This window comes from Gobius niger (genome assembly GCF_951799975.1).
Source record: "Gobius niger genome assembly, chromosome: 1".
Taxonomy (NCBI): Eukaryota; Metazoa; Chordata; class Actinopteri; order Gobiiformes; family Gobiidae; genus Gobius; species Gobius niger.
In genome coordinates, this window is record NC_136852.1 from 12,696,825 (window position 1) to 12,715,511 (window position 18,687).

General features: G+C 42.1%; 1 protein-coding gene across 2 annotated transcripts in view; it reads left to right on the forward strand.

Annotated features, from left to right (window-relative positions):
* Window positions 1-16,787, forward strand: part of grm5b (glutamate receptor, metabotropic 5b) — a 43,775-nt gene extending 26,988 nt beyond the window's left edge. For both annotated transcript variants that reach the window (XM_079573393.1, XM_079573394.1), the window contains exons 7-18: window positions 4,176-4,411; window positions 5,932-6,053; window positions 7,747-7,871; window positions 8,004-8,172; window positions 9,243-9,369; window positions 11,888-12,005; window positions 12,077-12,263; window positions 12,376-12,534; window positions 12,648-12,773; window positions 12,949-13,131; window positions 13,216-13,382; window positions 14,419-16,787. In XM_079573393.1, coding sequence (XP_079429519.1) covers window positions 4,176-4,411; window positions 5,932-6,053; window positions 7,747-7,871; window positions 8,004-8,172; window positions 9,243-9,369; window positions 11,888-12,005; window positions 12,077-12,263; window positions 12,376-12,534; window positions 12,648-12,773; window positions 12,949-13,131; window positions 13,216-13,382; window positions 14,419-15,508 — 2,809 coding nt within the window. In that variant the 3' untranslated portion in view covers window positions 15,509-16,787. The remainder of the gene's footprint in view (window positions 1-4,175; window positions 4,412-5,931; window positions 6,054-7,746; window positions 7,872-8,003; window positions 8,173-9,242; window positions 9,370-11,887; window positions 12,006-12,076; window positions 12,264-12,375; window positions 12,535-12,647; window positions 12,774-12,948; window positions 13,132-13,215; window positions 13,383-14,418) is intronic.
* Window positions 16,788-18,687: the final 1,900 nt, after the last annotated feature.

Genomic DNA, 18,687 nt, shown 5'->3' on the forward strand with positions numbered 1-18,687 from the left:
ATGTGCTATTATGCAATCAAGAGTTTGAGTAATTTTAGAGACCGGGCGCCTAATGTTAATTGAATAGAGAATAGAGAAAGTGCATGCGTGTCTATACTTAAAATCCGGTGTGCTTTAATGAGACAAAAAGCACAGACGGCAGGTTGAGCGTGGGCTGGAAACCATGGCAACGGCCTTGGGCTCGAGAAATGTGGAGAGACAGAGCCAGAGTGAGCTGCAATGTCATTAAGATCAGTTATTTTGATGTCAGCGATCAGCAGCATTTTTACTAAACAATATTGTATTCATCTTAGCAAAAAGATAACAAAACGAAATGATCCAGCGCAGCGAGCACGTCCAGAAACAAGTCCGACCCTGCCCTACGAAGCGCGATCAACAGCAGTTTTATCCAGCAAACGCAGACCAGGGAGAGGAAGGCGTTCAGATTGTTGCTCTGTACTTCACAACATGCTTATTCAGTGCACCGACGCTTTCACTGTGAGCATTAGCGCATTGTAGATGATCCACCGGGTACATGCAGGGTACACTGTATTCTCGTGACTGTACTGCTCTTGTGTTGTGGCTGCGCTGCCCACGCTCAGAGCTTTGATCTCCACACATCTGTCCTGAGTTATTTTGCTTTCCAAATGCACACCTTATAAGCACCGTGAAGGCACAAGTACAGCAGATCGTGGTGATTGCATTCATCACCGACCCTGACCTGCCCTTCAGTGAGACATTTTTTTTATCACGTCTCTTCCTGCGTTGTGTTTTGTGATCCTTCTCACCTTATGATATTACAGAAGGAGTTACAGAGGGGGATACTTTTAGTTCAGCAACAGTCGAGACAGTGAGACGGTTTGACATTGTGGTATCAGTAAGTTATCTAAGACAGCCTTTCTTGTCTAACGTCCCCTTCGAGTCTTTCATCTCTCCTCAAAGTTCCCCTTTGTGGCCAAGTATTTAGAAAATCATCAGCTATACTCTAGATGTTAAAAATAAAAAGTACCCCATACGCCTGATTGGGAAACACTGACCCTGTTTTAAAGTTTATTGACATAAAACAAAGCTTACAAATAGCACATAGACAAAGGAAAGATACACAAGGGTAAGGTATTAGATTGATACACATTTGATTCTTGTGTGAGATATGGATGAGAGAGAAAACAAAAAGAAGATGAAAGCAATAATAAATCATGAGAAACAAATCATAGGACATGAACAATGATGATAGTAACAAACAGTAAAGAAACAATAATGATAGAGGTAAAGGTAAACTGAATGGGGTTGTGAACATGAGAAAGGGTAAACATTCAAGATTGAAATCAAACAGACCATTTGGATTAGGAGGAAGAAACAAACTACAATAACAAAACCAAAAATAATGAATAAGAAGAAATATATGTAAATATAAAATTGAAAAATAGGAAAGCATAATATAGCTGTAATAATAACATAGTCGTAATAGTATCATTCACTTAAATATAGATCTTGTATACATATCTATTCTGAGGATTCTGAGGTCAGCAATAACATTTGGTATGTAATAAAAAATACTTATAATAATGGCTTGCACTTGTATTGCGATTTACAAGCCTGTATTAACAAGTTTCTCAAAGCACCACACTATGGTCATTATTCATTCACTCCATACTCGGTGGTGGTAAGCTACTATTGCACCCACAGCTGCCCTGGGGTAGACTGACGGAAGCCAGGCAACCAGTCTGTGCCATCGGCCCCTCCGACCACCACCACTCACTCACTCACTCACTCACTCACTCACTCACTCACTCACTCACTCACTCACTCACTCACTCACTCACTCACTCACTCACTCACTCACTCACTCACTCACTCACTTTTTATAACCCACTCCAAAAATCGCATTGTGGATGTCTAGCAGCTGATCATTAAGAGCATGTTTTGTATCATTACCATTGTTTACACATCAGTTTTGTTGCTCTTGTGAGGAAGCATCATATAACCTGATATATTCTGCAGTGTGGCTTTAAAAAGAAGCCGCTTTTGTATTTTTAACTAACGTCTGAGACAGATTAGAAAATTCCGAGAAGCTAAAATGCCAAAGCACTGACTTGTGAGGAAGCTGATTGGAGGTTTATGTGCTAATCCCCTGTAATTGTCTGTATTTTTTTGTCTTTTTCTCAGCTTCTGTCAGTCTCACTTTACACCCACTGTTCTGTGACTACAACAGCGCGCTAAACACAGACTTTCAGGCATTTATTTAGTCCCATAAATATCAAACTCTTTTATTCCTCTGCCTCAGGGGGAGCCACAGATTGATCCACAGTTAGGGCATGGTGCTTAATGATACTTTGTCACGCTGCATGACGCCATAGATCCAAATGGTCTGAGGTCTGTGTGAGCAGCAGAAGGTCAAAAATCAACTGGCCGTCGATTTGGCTGGGGCTCTTGGGTCAGACTGATGAAATATCCTACATAACAATATAAACAGAGCTAAAATGTAACTTTTAAAGAGACTTGATCAGAAGATATTTGTGTCACTGACAGGTCTGATGTCATTAAAGCGATATTTCAGGATTTTTGACATAGAGTGTTGTTGATTTCGGGAGATATATATTTTTATTCATGCAGTCCTTATATGTGAAGAGTTTAGTGGTGCTAGGCTAGTGCTAGGCTAGTGCATGTCTATGGTAACTAGTAGCTCGCATTAAAAACAGTCTGACCCAAGCACAGAGCACCTGAGGCAAATCACTTATAACACTAGACTACCCATATACATGTCTGTGTTGACTGAACAAGTTTTTAAGTATAACCATTTTGCATTTAAAATAACTTATATTTGAGCAGCATCAGCTTCCTTGTTGTAAGCTACGCAGCGGCAGAGTGATCTTCTTGGTTGCCAGATCGACTGTAGTTTGTTTACCTAAGGCCGGCATTACTACACATGGATTTCACGTAGGAGCTTTCTACAAATCAGATATGGCAACGTTTGAAGGACTACCCCATGATTTTGAAGTGTTTTTTAATGCATGCTACTAGTTACCATAGACATCTGCTAGCATAGCACTAGTCTAGCACCACTAAACTCTTCAAATATAAGGACTACATGAATCAAAACAAAACAAAACAAAAAATTTCCAGAAATCAACAACACTCTGGATAACTAGGAAATGAGGCCCTATGTCAACAATCCTGAAATATCCCTTTAAGCTGTATTTCACTTCTACCAGACCTACGCCCTTGTACCAGTCGTTCTCTATCCCACAACAGAAAATACAGATTGCCATTGGTAAGATAGTGTTGTGAATTACTGCTATACATGGATCTCAAATTGCAACAATTTAAAACAGATCGCATGAATGGTCAAAAACCCTTGAAATGAGAAAGTCATGTGACTGAAATCCATTGACAGGGGATGAATGACAGCACATGAATAAATGAACGAAGAGTAAGCCGACATTGAATGTTTTATTAACATTTACAAACATGTTTTATCTGGATATTAACTGAAGCGCTCTGGCAGGTGAAAATAACAAAGGTGTAAGGGGAAGGGGCTGACATGGACGGATACATAAAGGCACAAGTGCTGTCAAGCGTCAGTGGTAGAGCACACAAACCCACGCGCGCACAAGGACATACCAGCACATGGCCGTTGGAGAAAATGAGTTTGGATCTCGGGGGGCTGTAGGACATGAACAGGAGATAGTGTGAAATGAAAAGGCACAGACAGAAAGCTAAGAGAGAGCTGAGTGTCACTTTTCGACTTGAGGCTTTGGTTCCTGGTACTGCCCAATAGTGATCTGATCTTTCTAACGCCTGGAGAATTTGTGACTTGCGGCAGACTTCACATTCTTTTCACGTCCTAATCCTGCTTTATGGGAAATTGATTTTTTTTGTTTTTTGTGCCAAGACTGTTGATGGAGCTGAGACTTGTTCACTGAGCAATGAGGCTCTGCTGGATTGTTTTGCTGTGTTAATATTTATACAAGATTGTTAAAACTAGGACTAAAACGTCATTCATATGTTTGTGATATATTAAGAAAAAATATTCTGTTAAATATAATGCATTACTTTTCTATCATAGAGTGAAGGCCTAGACTAAAATGGCTTCAATGGTAAATGGTCACAAGTTTTGACAGCATTATCAAGCTGCTGGGTTAGTTTAACACTCGGTGAAAAATGATCCCTCTGACTTTGCATTCCTGTTTCCGCAGCGATGGCTGGGCTGATCGCTACGACGTGACAGAGGGCTATGTGAGAGAGGCAGCTGGCGGCATTACCATCAAACTCCAGTCCGCAGACGTGAAGTGGTTCGATGAGTACTACCTGAAACTGCGACCGGAAAACAACCAGAGGAACCCGTGGTTTCCAGAGTTCTGGCAGCACCGCTTCCACTGCAAGCTGAAAGGCCACCCGCAGGAGAACACCAAGTTCAACCGCTCCTGCAACAGTGAGTGACTAACAGGAAATTATATGGTGCATGCGGCCCCTGATGTCACTCCTGGAAAAGTTGGAGACAGGAGAGTGAGATTACTACAACATGAGGGAATACTAGTGTAACTAAAATGAAGTGACTTAAATACCTTAATGAATCCTTTTCTTTGTCCCTCTGGGGGTAATACAAATGTTAATGGGATGATTGGGGGGGTCTTTCATCCTCCCCCCGGTGTCTCTGGCCAGAAAACCACAATTGCAACTTTCTTGTCTCCGGGTTGGAGCCACCAATACACACTAATGGAATCACAAAGAAGCAGGCTAATGAGCAAAGCTAACTGCGGGCTAGCGCCACTTTATCAGTATTTACAGCTAAGTTTGAGTGAAAAAAAATATTTCCATAAGCAGCACTGCAGGTGTCGTAGCATGTTGCAGGTTTTTTTTTAACTCATTAATTGTCCATGAGAGTAAATACTACACTGACAGAAAAGACAAAGGGAGAGGGGGATATTGTACATCCAATTCAACAATGGAGATACCTTTTTTCATTCAAACTTAGCTATAAATACTGTTGAAGTGTAGCGAGCCTGCAGTTAGCTTTGCCTGTTAGCCTGTTAGCTTCTCCTTCGTGATTCCATTAGTGTGTATTGCACGTCCGACCCAGAGGCAGGGAAGTTGCAAGGGTGGTTTTCTGGGCAGAGACACCAGGGGGAGATGAAAGACCCCCCAATCATCCCACTAACACTTGTATTACCCCCAGAGGACCTACGAAATGGATTTATTAAGGTAATCAAGTTAGACTGAAAGTGTAAAAACTAATGCTGTACATACCGACACATACATACAGTTCATACATATTCAGTGTATTGGGGCTGCACAATGAGAGAAAAACTGCAATAAACAATGACTTTCTTGCACATTACAGTAACAATGTAATTGCGATATTTTAGTAGGCCCATTTTGAATTAGAGCTACATTATAGAAAGCCCTGACTTTTTTCCCCCCAAGTATTTAAATTACCATGCATTTTTGGACCCTGTGAAGAAAAATAATATGTAAATCTCAAACAGATGGAAGACCTGAGAGCTATTGCAAATAGAGTGATTGAGCTTCCAGCAAAAATTAGTCAATGATGCTTTCAGTTCAAACCATATTGTCAACACGGTACTGAAGACAGCTATTGTACCTTTCAATATTGCGCTGTCCTGCTGAACTCTCCGTCATTTACTGCATGTGTTCATGATGGTCCTCATCACTGTTCAGTCGCGTCCATTTCATTTACCGGCAACAATGATAGTGAGGGCTGGATCAAAGGGAATGGAGTCTAATGTATTCTAATGAAAAAGGACACCCGACACAAATGAAAGAGTAGCCAGAAATGATATACAGTATGTAGTAGGTGGCGAAAACGTTGATTACAAAAAAATGAGAGGCAAGAGAGCTGTCTTTGATGTAACAAGAAAAGAGTAGTTTCAGAATGCTGTGGGGCTTATATAGCACCTACTCAGTTTCTGCATGTTTCCCTTTCTCTGGTAGAGCGAGAATCACTTCGTCAGCAGTACGCGCAAGACACGAAGATGGGTTTTGTCATCAATGCGATCTACTCTATGGCGTACGGCCTACACAACATGCAACGGTCACTGTGCCCAGGCTACCAGGTGGGTATTGGCTGCAGACGGGTCCAAGCTTAGTTAAAGATCAATAGATTGTCCTTTGAGGAAGCAGAGGGGAAAAATCTGAAGCCTTAATTTCATAAAGAGGGCAGGGAACATAACAGAAATAACAAAACAGGAAAATCAATTTATGTTGAACCGTATAAAGCCTGGAACCGTTTACCCAACGCACTGAAGGGAGAGTCAAACTGGGACATTTTCAAACACAAAGACTCTTTAAACAGAGGTCAGAAATGTGACCCTCACTGACCGTCTGCTGTGTTTAGATTGTGCTTCACTATGATGTATTGGGATGTGTGTAATGTTTAATTTTTGAATAAAGGCCCAACTAGGGATGGACTTTGAGAAACATACATGTCCGTATTCAAATAAACTTATATAAATAAGATAAAGTGCTCATTACAAGCTTCGTTAACTATAGCCTGTCACATCTGCCCTAGGGTAGTCTGACGTAAGTAAGACTGCAAATGTGGGGCAGTGGCCTCTCAGAACGCCACACTAAACACTCACACACAGACACACACGCTACATTCACAGGTAAAAGCTAGGATTTGTACGGAAACTCTGAGCTGCCAGTGTGTGAAACATTTTTGGCTGTGCTTTCTCGTTAGATGACAACTCGTTCTAACGTGTTGTCAATGTCATTCGAACGTCTTCTTAGAGTTTTGGCTAAATGCTAAAAACATTATCTTTTGTCCAAAACACCACAGAGTATGAGCATGCGTGATCATGCTGCGAAAAGGCTCACCGACGTGAAAGTAAAGCAAGTAAAATGCATTTATTAACCTCTTAACCTCCATCTGAACAAAGCACATTTTCTCTAGTTTGGCTTCACCCAAATCTAAAAGCTTCATGACACAACACAACTAAAAACGGATGAACAAGCAACAAAAGAGTGACAAAAACACAGCAAATAAGAGACAAAAAAGCATGTTAAAGGGACTATAGGGAGTTTATAAATGTTAAAATTCTGTATTTTCCTCCACCTACATGTTCCAGCCATGTCCTAATGTGTAGAATGAGCCCAGACCTGTTCACCACAACTGCCTCTAAAATCCTGCACTGTCACTCAAAAAGGTGTTACTTCAGGTCCTAATTGCCTTCATGTAAGGTGCAGTTACAAATATGGCCTGAGATGGCAGTAGTGAGTATAAAATGGCGAACTTGCATCTTGCCCCTTTAAGACGACTTTGGCAACACGTTCTAATGAGTTGTCATCTAAGTTAGAACGAGAAAGCACAGTCAAAAATGTTTCAGACATGTGACATGTGGGTAGAGTAGTAATTGCAGATATCTTGCATATAAAACTTCTGCAATTAGCAATTTTTATGCGCCCATATAATTCTGGCCCTCCCACTGTCTCATTTTTAAACAATGGACTTATTAGACTGATATTAAGTGACATGAAAGTTACGTTTTCTGCTATTTTGTAACTGTGACACTTAATTTCAGTAATACTTGTCATGTAGAATGAGGGAAATAAACCCACAAAGCAGGACTGCAACAAAAACTGGTGATGTTTAATAACTTAAACCAAAATCAAAAATCATCAGTGTGGGGCATGCGATCAGCACAGGGGAAGTAAAGCAAAACCACAAGGACAGAACACACATGTCATAATAAACAGGACACAGAAATCAAACCATGACAACTTGTTTTGCATGTTTGTTCGTTGCAGGGGCTGTGTGATGCCATGAGACCTATAGATGGTGCCACTCTGTTGGACTTTTTGATGAAGACAAACTTCACAGGGGTGTCCGGAGAGGGAATTTTATTTGATGAGAATGGAGACTCCCCGGGGAGGTAGGTACAGTAATTATAGGCTAGACAGGGTCAGGCTATCTGCAGCTGAAGTTCTGTAAATACATCAGAGGTTGTGAAATGATTTGAACCCATTTGCTTCCTGTGTGTGTGATTGTGTTATTTTACCCACAGGTATGAAATAATGAACTTCAAGAAGATGGGGAAGGACTACTTCGATTATATTAACGTTGGCAGTTGGGACAATAGAGGGCTGAAGATTGACGATGATGAAATCTGGCCGAACAAAGAAGCCATGATCAAGTCAGTCTGCAGTGAACCCTGTGACAAAGGCCAGATCAAGGTAATCATCGCTGTGAAGACAACAGTTAAGCCTTTCGCACACGGCTAATTTGTGGGTGCTGCAGACTGCTATTCTCCTTCTCTGAGTAGGACATACATGTCAAAAAAGTCTGTGGATTTTTAGCATATGAACAAAAGAGAGAGAGAGCTTGTGCTTAGGGGGGAGTGGGAGGAGCAGAGGATGACAATTTATGAATGTAGCAGCTCAAGGCTAGCGGAGAAATGTGCAAAGTTCTTCACAGTTATGGTTTATTAATACTGATATTCTCATTACTATATGTCCTCATCTTAACCACATAGAGACAAGTGAAGCACAATCATGTTGAGGAGCACATAGGTTATGTGGAGCAAACTCTCCTCAAACGGGAGAGAAACAGGAGGCCACCCTCGCTTCAAAATGGTCCACCAAGTCATTGTCAACAGTAGGACCATGGAAGTATCTCCTCTGGGTGGGAGGAAAAGTGGTTGTGTGGAGTTGAATATAAGTAAGCAGCATGTACTCCTCGCATTGTAGTCTGTCTTCCGGGGGCCAAATTTGGCCCTCTAGCACAGAACCTCTGGCCCCCAAGATGATTTTGAGAAATATTATTACGTAAGAGTTCAAAAATGCGAGAAATAGTGTCAATATTTTTTTAATTTCCTGGCAGAACATCCCACTTGGTCATATATTATGTCAAACAGTGATTCTCAACTGGTTGGTCGGGACCAGAAAGTGGGTCGCAGAACCATTTTCAGTGGGTCACGAGCCTCTATGGAATTTTTTTCAATATTTTCCATCTGAAACTGTATGAAAACACTGTCGGAGTCAGTAAAAATGAATGTTATTGGGCTGTTTTGATCATAAATTCAAAATCAAATCTACTGCTTGTTCAATAAAATACATGACAATTTATAACAGTTTTATTTGGCTTGCGGAAACCGTCCCACTTGAGAAACACTGATGTAAAACATTAACATTTGCAGAATGAATGTTCTTTACTTTAGGCCACAATGGTGGGTGGTGAATGGTTGAGTGCATTTTAGACTATGAGTTCAACATTTGTTTAATTGTGTTCATGTCGTCCTCTTTAGGTGATCCGTAAAGGCGAGGTGAGCTGCTGCTGGACGTGCACTCCTTGCAAAGAAAATGAGTTTGTGTTCGATGAGTATACCTGCCGCGCCTGTGAGCTGGGCTCCTGGCCAACAGATGACCTCACAGGTTAGCCCTCCCGAGATGTTTTGTTTGAGTCCAGATGAGCTGCTTTATGCAATGAACAGAAACACAGTCCAAAGTAGCTCAGTGTGTACAGTTAACTATTGTGTTTTTTACTAATATAACATAGCCATTATTACTGCATTCAAGAGGAATAATATCCTGCCTAACCTCTCTAAACAAGCTGTTAGGCAACTGCAATACATCCAGAACGTTTCTGCTCATGTCCTGTCTAGAACCAGGTAATACGACCATATTAGTCCAGTGCTCAGGTCCCTGCGCTGGCTTCCTTTAACTTAACCCCCACCTGAACCGAGCACATCTCCTCCAGTCCAGCTTTACCCAAATCTAAAAGCAAAAAAGTGTCAAAAGAGCAACAAAAACACACGACTAAAGAATGCTAAAAATGTAACAAAAAGGCCACAAAAATGAAATGAAAAAGTGAAGAAGCCACAACAAAAAAAGCAACAAAAAAACAATTGAAAAAGAGGAAAACAACAAAAACCCACAATATATAGCGGCAAAAAAGTGCTGAAAAAGAAACAATAACACAGCAGTTTTCATTAGCATTAGCATCCATGCTATTGCTAGTGCGGCATTTTGCCCCACGATCAAAAACATATTTGCGGAGGTTAAAACTAAACCAGCAATTGAATTCTCCTTCTCTTTAGAATGATATACAGCATGTCCACATCCACTTAGATTTAAGGGGTCAAAGTTGTGTTTTTTAAGGCAAAACTGGTATCGGTTCGGTATTGGACATTTGTTGCCGATACCCAATATCGTATTTTTCCCAGTATTGACTCCATTATCCGATGCCAGCATCGGATCGGTGCATCCCTATAAAAGAGATACAAAAAAGTGACCAAAATGTGATGAAAAAGTGACCAAAACACAACAAAAAAAAACTACGAAAACACGACACATGAAAAAAACAATGCAACAAAAAAGTTACAATGAGTTTTGTAGGTCTTCAAATGAGCTGGCCTATAGGCTGTAAGCTTCGAAAAGCTTTTAGATTTGGGTAAAACTGGAGCTAAAAGCGGGAGGTAAGAGCACATCTCTGACATGTTAGTGCCATATGAATCTCAGGCTCTGATAACCTCAGCGAGTTTTCTCCTGCTGGTCCCAGAGTCAGGACTAAACACGGTGAGTTTCAATTTTATGCAGCTAAAATCTAAGACAGAGATGTTCCCTGTCTTTCTTGCCCTCTTTTTTTGAACTGTCTGTTGCCTGTAACATTCAATTTAGAGCGTTTGCTGAAATAGAACAATGTAAAACAGCTGTCAGTTTATGTTTCGACAGCCACGTAAAGCAAACCCCTTGATCACCCCGCTTCACCTGCTCCTCCACCGCCTCCTCCTCCTCTCTCTCCTGTGCCTGTAATTTGCTGTACTCGCGTAGTCACTAGTGGTTTAATTATTATGCATCAAGAGCAGGCTTCAATGCAAATTCCTTTCTGTTGCTCTGAAAATGTGTTCCTTCTCGATTGCAGTTGAAGCGCTTGGATATCGCCTTGTTATGCTTTCAGCTGCTCATTATACTGCGCGTTCACTCCTGACCAAGCTCAATGACTAAAACATGAATTGAGTGGTAGCGGAAATTCAAATTGAGCCACGCTGCCAAGCACTTTCAAATAGCAACAGCAATATCCAGAAACAATATAGGGGAGGGGGGGGAGTCTAATTATTAAAGCAATACTGCGGAACTTTCACCCAATGAATAAGATGAGAAACAAGCATTAGTTTCACTTCTGATGTTGTTTGGTATCACCTGCAAGTTTATGTATGTTTGCAATGAGTGTGGCTTTTTATGAACATGGTACACATAATTCTGCCAGTTTTTTGTGATTCTTTTTAAACTTATGGCTACAATGTGTTGTTTTATCCACCATTTTACTGTCATTTTTTGATCTTTCGCCCCTTGGTCACACAACGCAGGGGAGTGTCGAGGGACGGAGATGAAGAGAAGAGCAATAAAAAACAGAGAGAATAGAGAAACAGTGCAGTTTTTAGCTGGCGGCGACAAAGGCATTGTGGATATAGTAGGAGCGAGAAAACATCGGGATGTATGGGACAATGAAAGATTACAATGCTGGAGAGAAATAGGCTTGAAACAATAAGGAGATACTGAAAGAAAGGAGAGTGCAAGGAGTGGGTGAAGTGAATGAAAGCTATAAAGGGGATAGTTTAGACAATAACCAAATGTGTTGCGTTTGATCAGTTTGTGTAGTTGTGAGGGAAGATGCCGGGCTTTGATGATGGTGCCAAATTGTAAAATGTGCTCCATCCACATGCAGCCGATGACTGCTGTTGATCTGTCAAGATTACTGAGCTGCATAATTTCAGCGAGATGGGGCCTAATTAAAACCCTCCTTTTAATTAATGACTTCTTATCGCGGCGCCTATGAGGAAGACGAAGATGGAGTGAGGGAATAAAGTCCATTGTGTAGAAGCGAAACGGAAGAAGGGAATTTCACGGACTTTGAATCGAGCATGTTCTAAGTGTGAGTCTCGTTATTCAGGCTGTGACCCCATCCCGGTGGAGTACCTGCGGTGGGGGGACCCGGAGCCCATAGCCGCTGTGGTCTTCGCCTGCCTCGGGCTCATGGCGACGTTTTTTGTCACGGCTGTTTTCATAAGGTAAGACTTTCTCCCTTTTGTGATTGTTGACATGAGCAGAGTCCAGTCAATCTTTAATGGTTTGTGTTCAGATTCCGGGACACTCCTGTGGTGAAGTCCTCCAGTCGAGAGCTCTGCTACATTATACTCGTGGGGATTTGTTTAGGCTATCTGTGCACCTTTAGCCTCATAGCCAAACCCCACGTGATCCTCTGCTACCTCCAACGCCTTGGGATAGGTCTGTCACCGGCCATGAGCTACTCTGCACTCGTCACAAAGGCAAGTTATTAGGCTTACAGAGGAAAATATGTTGTTTAGCTTCATTATCGTGTGCTGCGTAAACAAAGATGATTCAATGCATTTGACAAAGGGTTTGCAATGTTTTCTGTAGACAAACCGAATTGCTCGGATTCTAGCAGGCAGCAAGAAGAAGATTTGTACAAAAAAGCCCCGCTTTATGTCTGCCTGCGCTCAGCTCATCATTGCCTTCCTCCTGATACTTTTACAGTTGGGCATCATTGTGGCTCTGTTTCTTATGGAGCCTCCGGAGGTATGAAAACTGCATAATGCACACGTTTTTTGTCCTGCTTCATATCATTTCCGTTTTTAAAGTGAATTCATTATGGCTTTAATAGGATATTTGTGATTTTTCTGCATCCACAGGTAATCCATGATTACCCCAGCATTCGACAAGTGAATCTTATTTGCAACACCACTAATTTGGGTGTAGTTACTCCTCTGGGTTACAATGGTCTGCTCATCCTCAGTTGTACGTTTTATGCCTTCAAGGTAAATACACACTTTATAAACCAGGCTTCCTTTTCCTTACTACATCCATCCAGGTTGTTAATACCATTTATAGAGTTGTTATGGTAGTATTTTGTTAAAATTGATCATTTAAATATTCTTCACATGCACATCTTCCCTTGGGGTGTCAGTCACTCTAAATGTTTTTACATTTCAGACCCGCAATGTTCCGGCTAATTTTAACGAAGCTAAGTACATTGCCTTTACCATGTACACAACCTGTATTATATGGTTGGCTTTTGTACCCATCTACTTTGGCTCAAACTACAAAATTATCACCATGTGCTTCAGTGTCAGCCTCAGTGCCACTGTGGCTTTGTGCTGCATGTTTGTACCTAAGGTAAGTGAACTCCTTTTGTTGTGAATTTATTAGAAAGCAAAAACACACTTTAAATGAATATCTATGTTTATAATCTATTGTTAGGTGTACATAATTCTGGCCAAACCGGAGCGTAATGTGCGCAGTGCCTTCACCACGAGCACCGTGGTGCGCATGCACGTAGGTGATGGGAAATCCTCCTCAGCGGCCAGTCGTTCGTCCAGTTTGGTGAATCTGTGGAAACGCAGAGGCTCCACAGGAGAGACACTCAGGTATGTGTGAGTGTGTGAGCGTTTCACTGGAGACCTGCGGCACAAGGGAATACTAGGTTACTCCTCAGTTACAGAACCGAGGCTCCATTTCTGTAATGGTCCGTCTTTATGGTCTGTGTGAGTGTGTGTTGGAGCTTTCTCTGAGATTGATTCTCGAGACTCCCTAGAGTCTGCTCAACTGTTCTTCTGACCCCAATGTGAACTGAGACAATTGCTTAATGGTGAGTTAGAGAGAAGAAAGAAAAATAATACGTAGAGAAAAAAATGACTACGAGTCCATCTGAAAATACAGTAATATTGTAGACTTAAATCATACTGAGTCCTGGATACAGAATATATCGTTAGCAGCGAATACACACACCAGGCGATAGCAGAAATTAATTTACAATCATCTCTTCATTATGAGTGTCATTTTGAGTGTGTATAGGTAAAAGCTAAACTATAAAATGTGGGTCTTAAGCCTGCTCTTAAAAACTTGAACGTATAACTAATAATCACTCCAGGCTTCAGGTCATTCAGGGTGAATAGAAAATGATTTAAATACTTTAAGGACGAGAATTGGAGCCTCTCGCTTTGGATGAAACAGAATGAAAGACATGAGCTCTTTTTGGTTTGTCAGCAGGTTAGTGCAGCTCACCCTGCTCGGCCAGCAAGATTTCAATCAGGCTCTTAAATGTCAGGAGAGGCCCTATCTTTATTCCTTTTATTCGTCTGCCTCTTCCCATCGTCTTTAGCGGGTGGTGGTAATTGGAAGGGCCATCTGTCTGTCTGTGGGCTTTTGCCATTCAGATCCTGTCGTTGCCAAGCTTTCCCAAAGATGCCCACAGATATTGAATCATACATAGCAGGAATAAATGTAAGACTAGAAACTGCATAAAATGAATGAATTAAAAGTTGCCATTTTGACACATGATGTGTAATATAATATACAAAGCATATAGAGACCTTGGACAATATAACTTATACCTATTAAAACAGACTAATGTGCAGATCAAACATTGGCTTCCTCTTTACACCTACATTTTCTTTGCTCCAGTTCCAATGGAAAATCCGTGTCCTGGGCACAGACGGAGCGCAGCACCTCACGCGGCAACCACCTGTGGCAGCGGCTGTCATTTCACATCAAGAAGAAGGAGAACAACCAGACTGCAGTCATCAAGCCCTTCTCCAAAAACTCAGAGGAGCGCTACTGTGGTGGGAGCAACCTGCCCCCACACATGCCCCTGCCCTCCCTGCCCTCACTCCCCTCCCTGTCCTCTCTGCCCAGCCCTCAGGACACCGCTACAGACAAGACTCTGTATGATCTTTCTGAAGCTGAGGAGCGCTACTCGCTGACGTATCCCCCACAGACCCCGTCCCCCATCAGCACTGTGAGCCAGAGGCTGGGATCAGCTCTAGAGGAGCCTCCCACCTGCCTGCCCAAGTATGCCAGCAGCATCTGCAGCGAGGGCAGCCGAGGCAGCGTGGCCAGCAGCTGTGGGCCACCAAGCGGTGGTTCTATTGTCATCGGGAGCGACGGTCGCCTGGTTACTGTGGACAATCGTCCAGGACAAGCGCAGAGTTCCCTGATGGATCAGATCAGCTGTGTGGTGAACCGTTTTACCGCCAACATCACTGAACTCAACAGCATGATGCTGTCGCCCTCACCTTCTCATACGCACAAACACGCAAGTCCTCCTCCTCCTCCACCTCCTCCTGTTCCGACAGATCCATATCTGTTACCACGGGACATCCACATGCCTCCCACAGTCACTACCTACGCTGATGTGCAGCCCCTGCCCCCTGTGGACACAGGTCTAGTAGTCCGAGGCACCTGTCCAATTCACCCCATGGGTCCCCCATCCTGTTCCCTGCCCCAGACCTCCCCCTCTCTGTCCCCCCTGCGAGGCGCCCGGGCCGGCTGTCTCGTTGACTCTCCACTAAGGCGAGAGGAGCTGGACGAGGAGCTTATCGCATTGACTCCCCCATCACCTTTCCGTGACTCTTTATCCAGCAGTGGCTCCCAGTATTCAGAGACAGGACTGTGTCTGCCCCCGGTCCCCTCGTTCCCTCCCCCTTCTCCCCCATCGCCCCGCTACAGCAGACTGACACTTCGAAACTACAGTCAGAGTTCATCCTCGCTGTGAAAGGCACCGGAGAGTGCTGTCTGTACAAGCAGCCGGGGCAGATGGTCCCAAAACAGATGACCCTTCTGTGCTGAAGAGGTGGACTGTTGTGTTCTGCTTTGTGTTTACATGTTCGCAGTAAATGCACTAAAACCGTGTTCTCACCAGATTTTAGTGCTGCTTGGCAGAAGCGAGTATTGAATTGAAATGCATTCTCAGTATTTTGGTGTCTGTAAGATCCAAAATCATTATCAAAGGTCTACGGTTATTGTTGTGGTTTGGGTAGTGGCCTTAAAGTATCAGGCTATCAACTAATTAGAGATTGTGAATGTGCATGTGTGGGTGTGTGACTTTGCTGCGTCAGATAGAGTTAGCAGACTCTTGAAGTCTGTGTGGAGTAGTAAAGGCTTTTGAAGGCACATACAAATGTCTGAGCACACCAATGTTACAATTTAACAAGCTATCACTGTAAATACAAGAGGGGAGAGTTAAAACCAACGAGCTTCTTCAAGTGCACTGATGTAACACAACGAGGAGTATGTTACGACGAAGACCTTCTTAAATTTGTGTTTTCTCTGTTCAGCTTCCTCAGTCCCTCTTTCTCATGTTTCATTTTTACATCGTCTTCTTTTCTACTTTTTTTGTATATCATTTTATATTTTTTAAACATCTGAATGTATATTTCTACCGTTCCTTAAGCCGTTGGGACCAAACAAGTTGTAGTTTTCGTGTCACTTGAGAAAGAGGGAGGAGGGACTGACAAACTATGGGCCTGTTTCTTTAGAGATGTCCACTGTCAAGTTCTATTGACTAATTTCATCACAAGTTTGAAGACGTCTAACCTTCAGGCCTGTTTTTAGAATTATATTTGCCACAACAAAGAAGGCCTTGAAGAGGAAACTGAGCTAATGCATCATGGGTGTGTATCACATTGGGGGTTATTATAATATCGGAGCAGCTTAGGCAAAAAAAAAAAAAAGAAGTTCATTATGATACAAGCGCCAACATTGGTATCAATGTTCCTTAGGTCTTTGAGTAAAGCCCGTTAGCTGCTAAAACACAAACTGAAATTTCGATGGTCATTTACAACCTTTGCATTGTATAGTCAATGTTTGAAAACACAAAACCCCCAGACTAGACAATGGCATTTGAATATTTCTCATCATCTCAGGATAAGTGGGACCTAATTTCATTATTCTGTCACAAATATGTGAGTGAAATACCTCATCATCATTGTCCCTGGGATAAAGCACTGGTTTTGGGGTTCTGAGCCATAACAAGGCTGAGTTAGAACAAAGTAGTAGGCTAAGCCGCTAAAAAAAAGGCTAACTAAAAATAATAGTTAAAGCAGAATTAAGTAACTCATGCCCCTAGAGGCCATAAACGCCACTGTAGGTGCCGTAGCATGTTGCAGTTTTTTTTTATTCATTAATTGTCCGTGAGAGTAAATACTACACCGACAGAAAAGACAAAGGGAGAGAGGGATATTGTACATCCAATTACACAATGAAGATCATTTTTACACTCAATCTTGGCTGTAAATACTGTTTAAGTGGCACTAGCCCGCAGCTAGCTTTGCCCGTTAGCCTGTTAGCTTCTTCTTCGTGATTCCAATAATGTGTATTGAGGCCTCCGGGTTGAAGCAAGGGAAGTTGCAATTGTGGTTTTCTGGCCAGAGACTCCGGGGGAGATGAAAGACCCCCCAATCATCCCATTAACACTTGTAATCCCCCCAGAGGGACTACGGAAAGAATTTATTATGGTAAACAAAAAAGTTACACGTCACTGTCTGAGATCTGACACCTGGTCTACTTACATGAAACATGGGAAAATGGCGCCCATATTGAACTTTTTGGGCAGCTAACGGGCTTCTCTGAAACTTGTATCATAAAACGAATCGATTTTGCCCATAATAACAGGGCTTAATCTGCTCCACTTAACGTTGTTCTTTTGAGAAAACAGGTCTTGGTTTGTGAGCATCTCTCCTAGAGGAAGCACTTTAGAATAGAAAAACTGATTCACATCACATCGTTTCAGTTAGACGTTCATGTTACATTGTAGAGAATTGGGCTGGTATGTATCTCAACACTTGTTTTAACATTTGTCCATATTCTTAGCAGAAAAGACCTCAGTCATTAGTTAGCTGACAGGCCAATGTAGTATTTCTCTTTTGTTCTGCAGTAGCCAGCAACAACCAACTCAAAGTAATTCTGTAAATAATAAGGGCATGCAATTATAATTTGTTTTTGTTTCAGATGAAAAGGTTTATTTACATATCAACAAATGAGAAAAAGAAAAAAGTTTTGAACATCATACAGTAACAATATGTGTTTTGACTACTGAAACTGTGTTACTACTCTGACCGTGTGAGTAACCATTCCTTAGCAAATGTCATAAATGTCAATATAATAATACTTAATATGAGTATAATGTTGTGCCAAAGGGGTTGGGGAGGGACTAGCCTAGTTTGTGGGTATAAGTGGTTTCATAAAAAAAAGTGTCAGCGTGAGTTTATATTGTTTTTGATATTTTCTATATAAATATGGTCATATTTTCCAGTGTTAAAGCAATATTATCCATTTGTACTTGGTGCACATTTGAGACATTTCCTAAACTGTGTCTTAGATGGAATTTATTTTTCATTATCTTTTGTGGACGGTAGCAAGAATTAGGGTTAGATTCTTTTCCATTTGTCTTAAATAGATGTTGCAGAGAAGGAACTTTGTGCTTTACATTTTGTCAGTCCTCTGGATGGGGGTCCAAACAATGAGTGTGCCAAACTGTTTTGTTTTTCTTTTTTGCTACTTCATCGTTGCACTACTGTTGCACTGGGTAACAGATACAGATGTGGTCTGCTCAGACTGAAAGGGCAGTGGGAGAATTGCTTTAATTATTTATGGTTCAGTTTAAGATCATTGATGTTGAGTGTTTAACAAGTGCACGCACACATTGCCCGTGTTGATGTGTCAGACCACTTGTGAGTAAGTAACTGTGTTGTGTGGTTGGTGTTGGGAGCACTGAGCTGAGAGTCAGCACTTTGGCGCCTGCACTCGGCCCCTGGGCCTGGCTCCACTGAGGCTGCTGCCTCTGCACAAACCAGTGCTCCTCCGCTGTCTTACTCTCTGTAAGGGCTCACGCTCACATCATGTGATGTTCAGTAGAAACAGACCAGGGTTCTCACAGTACCCGGAATCTCAACA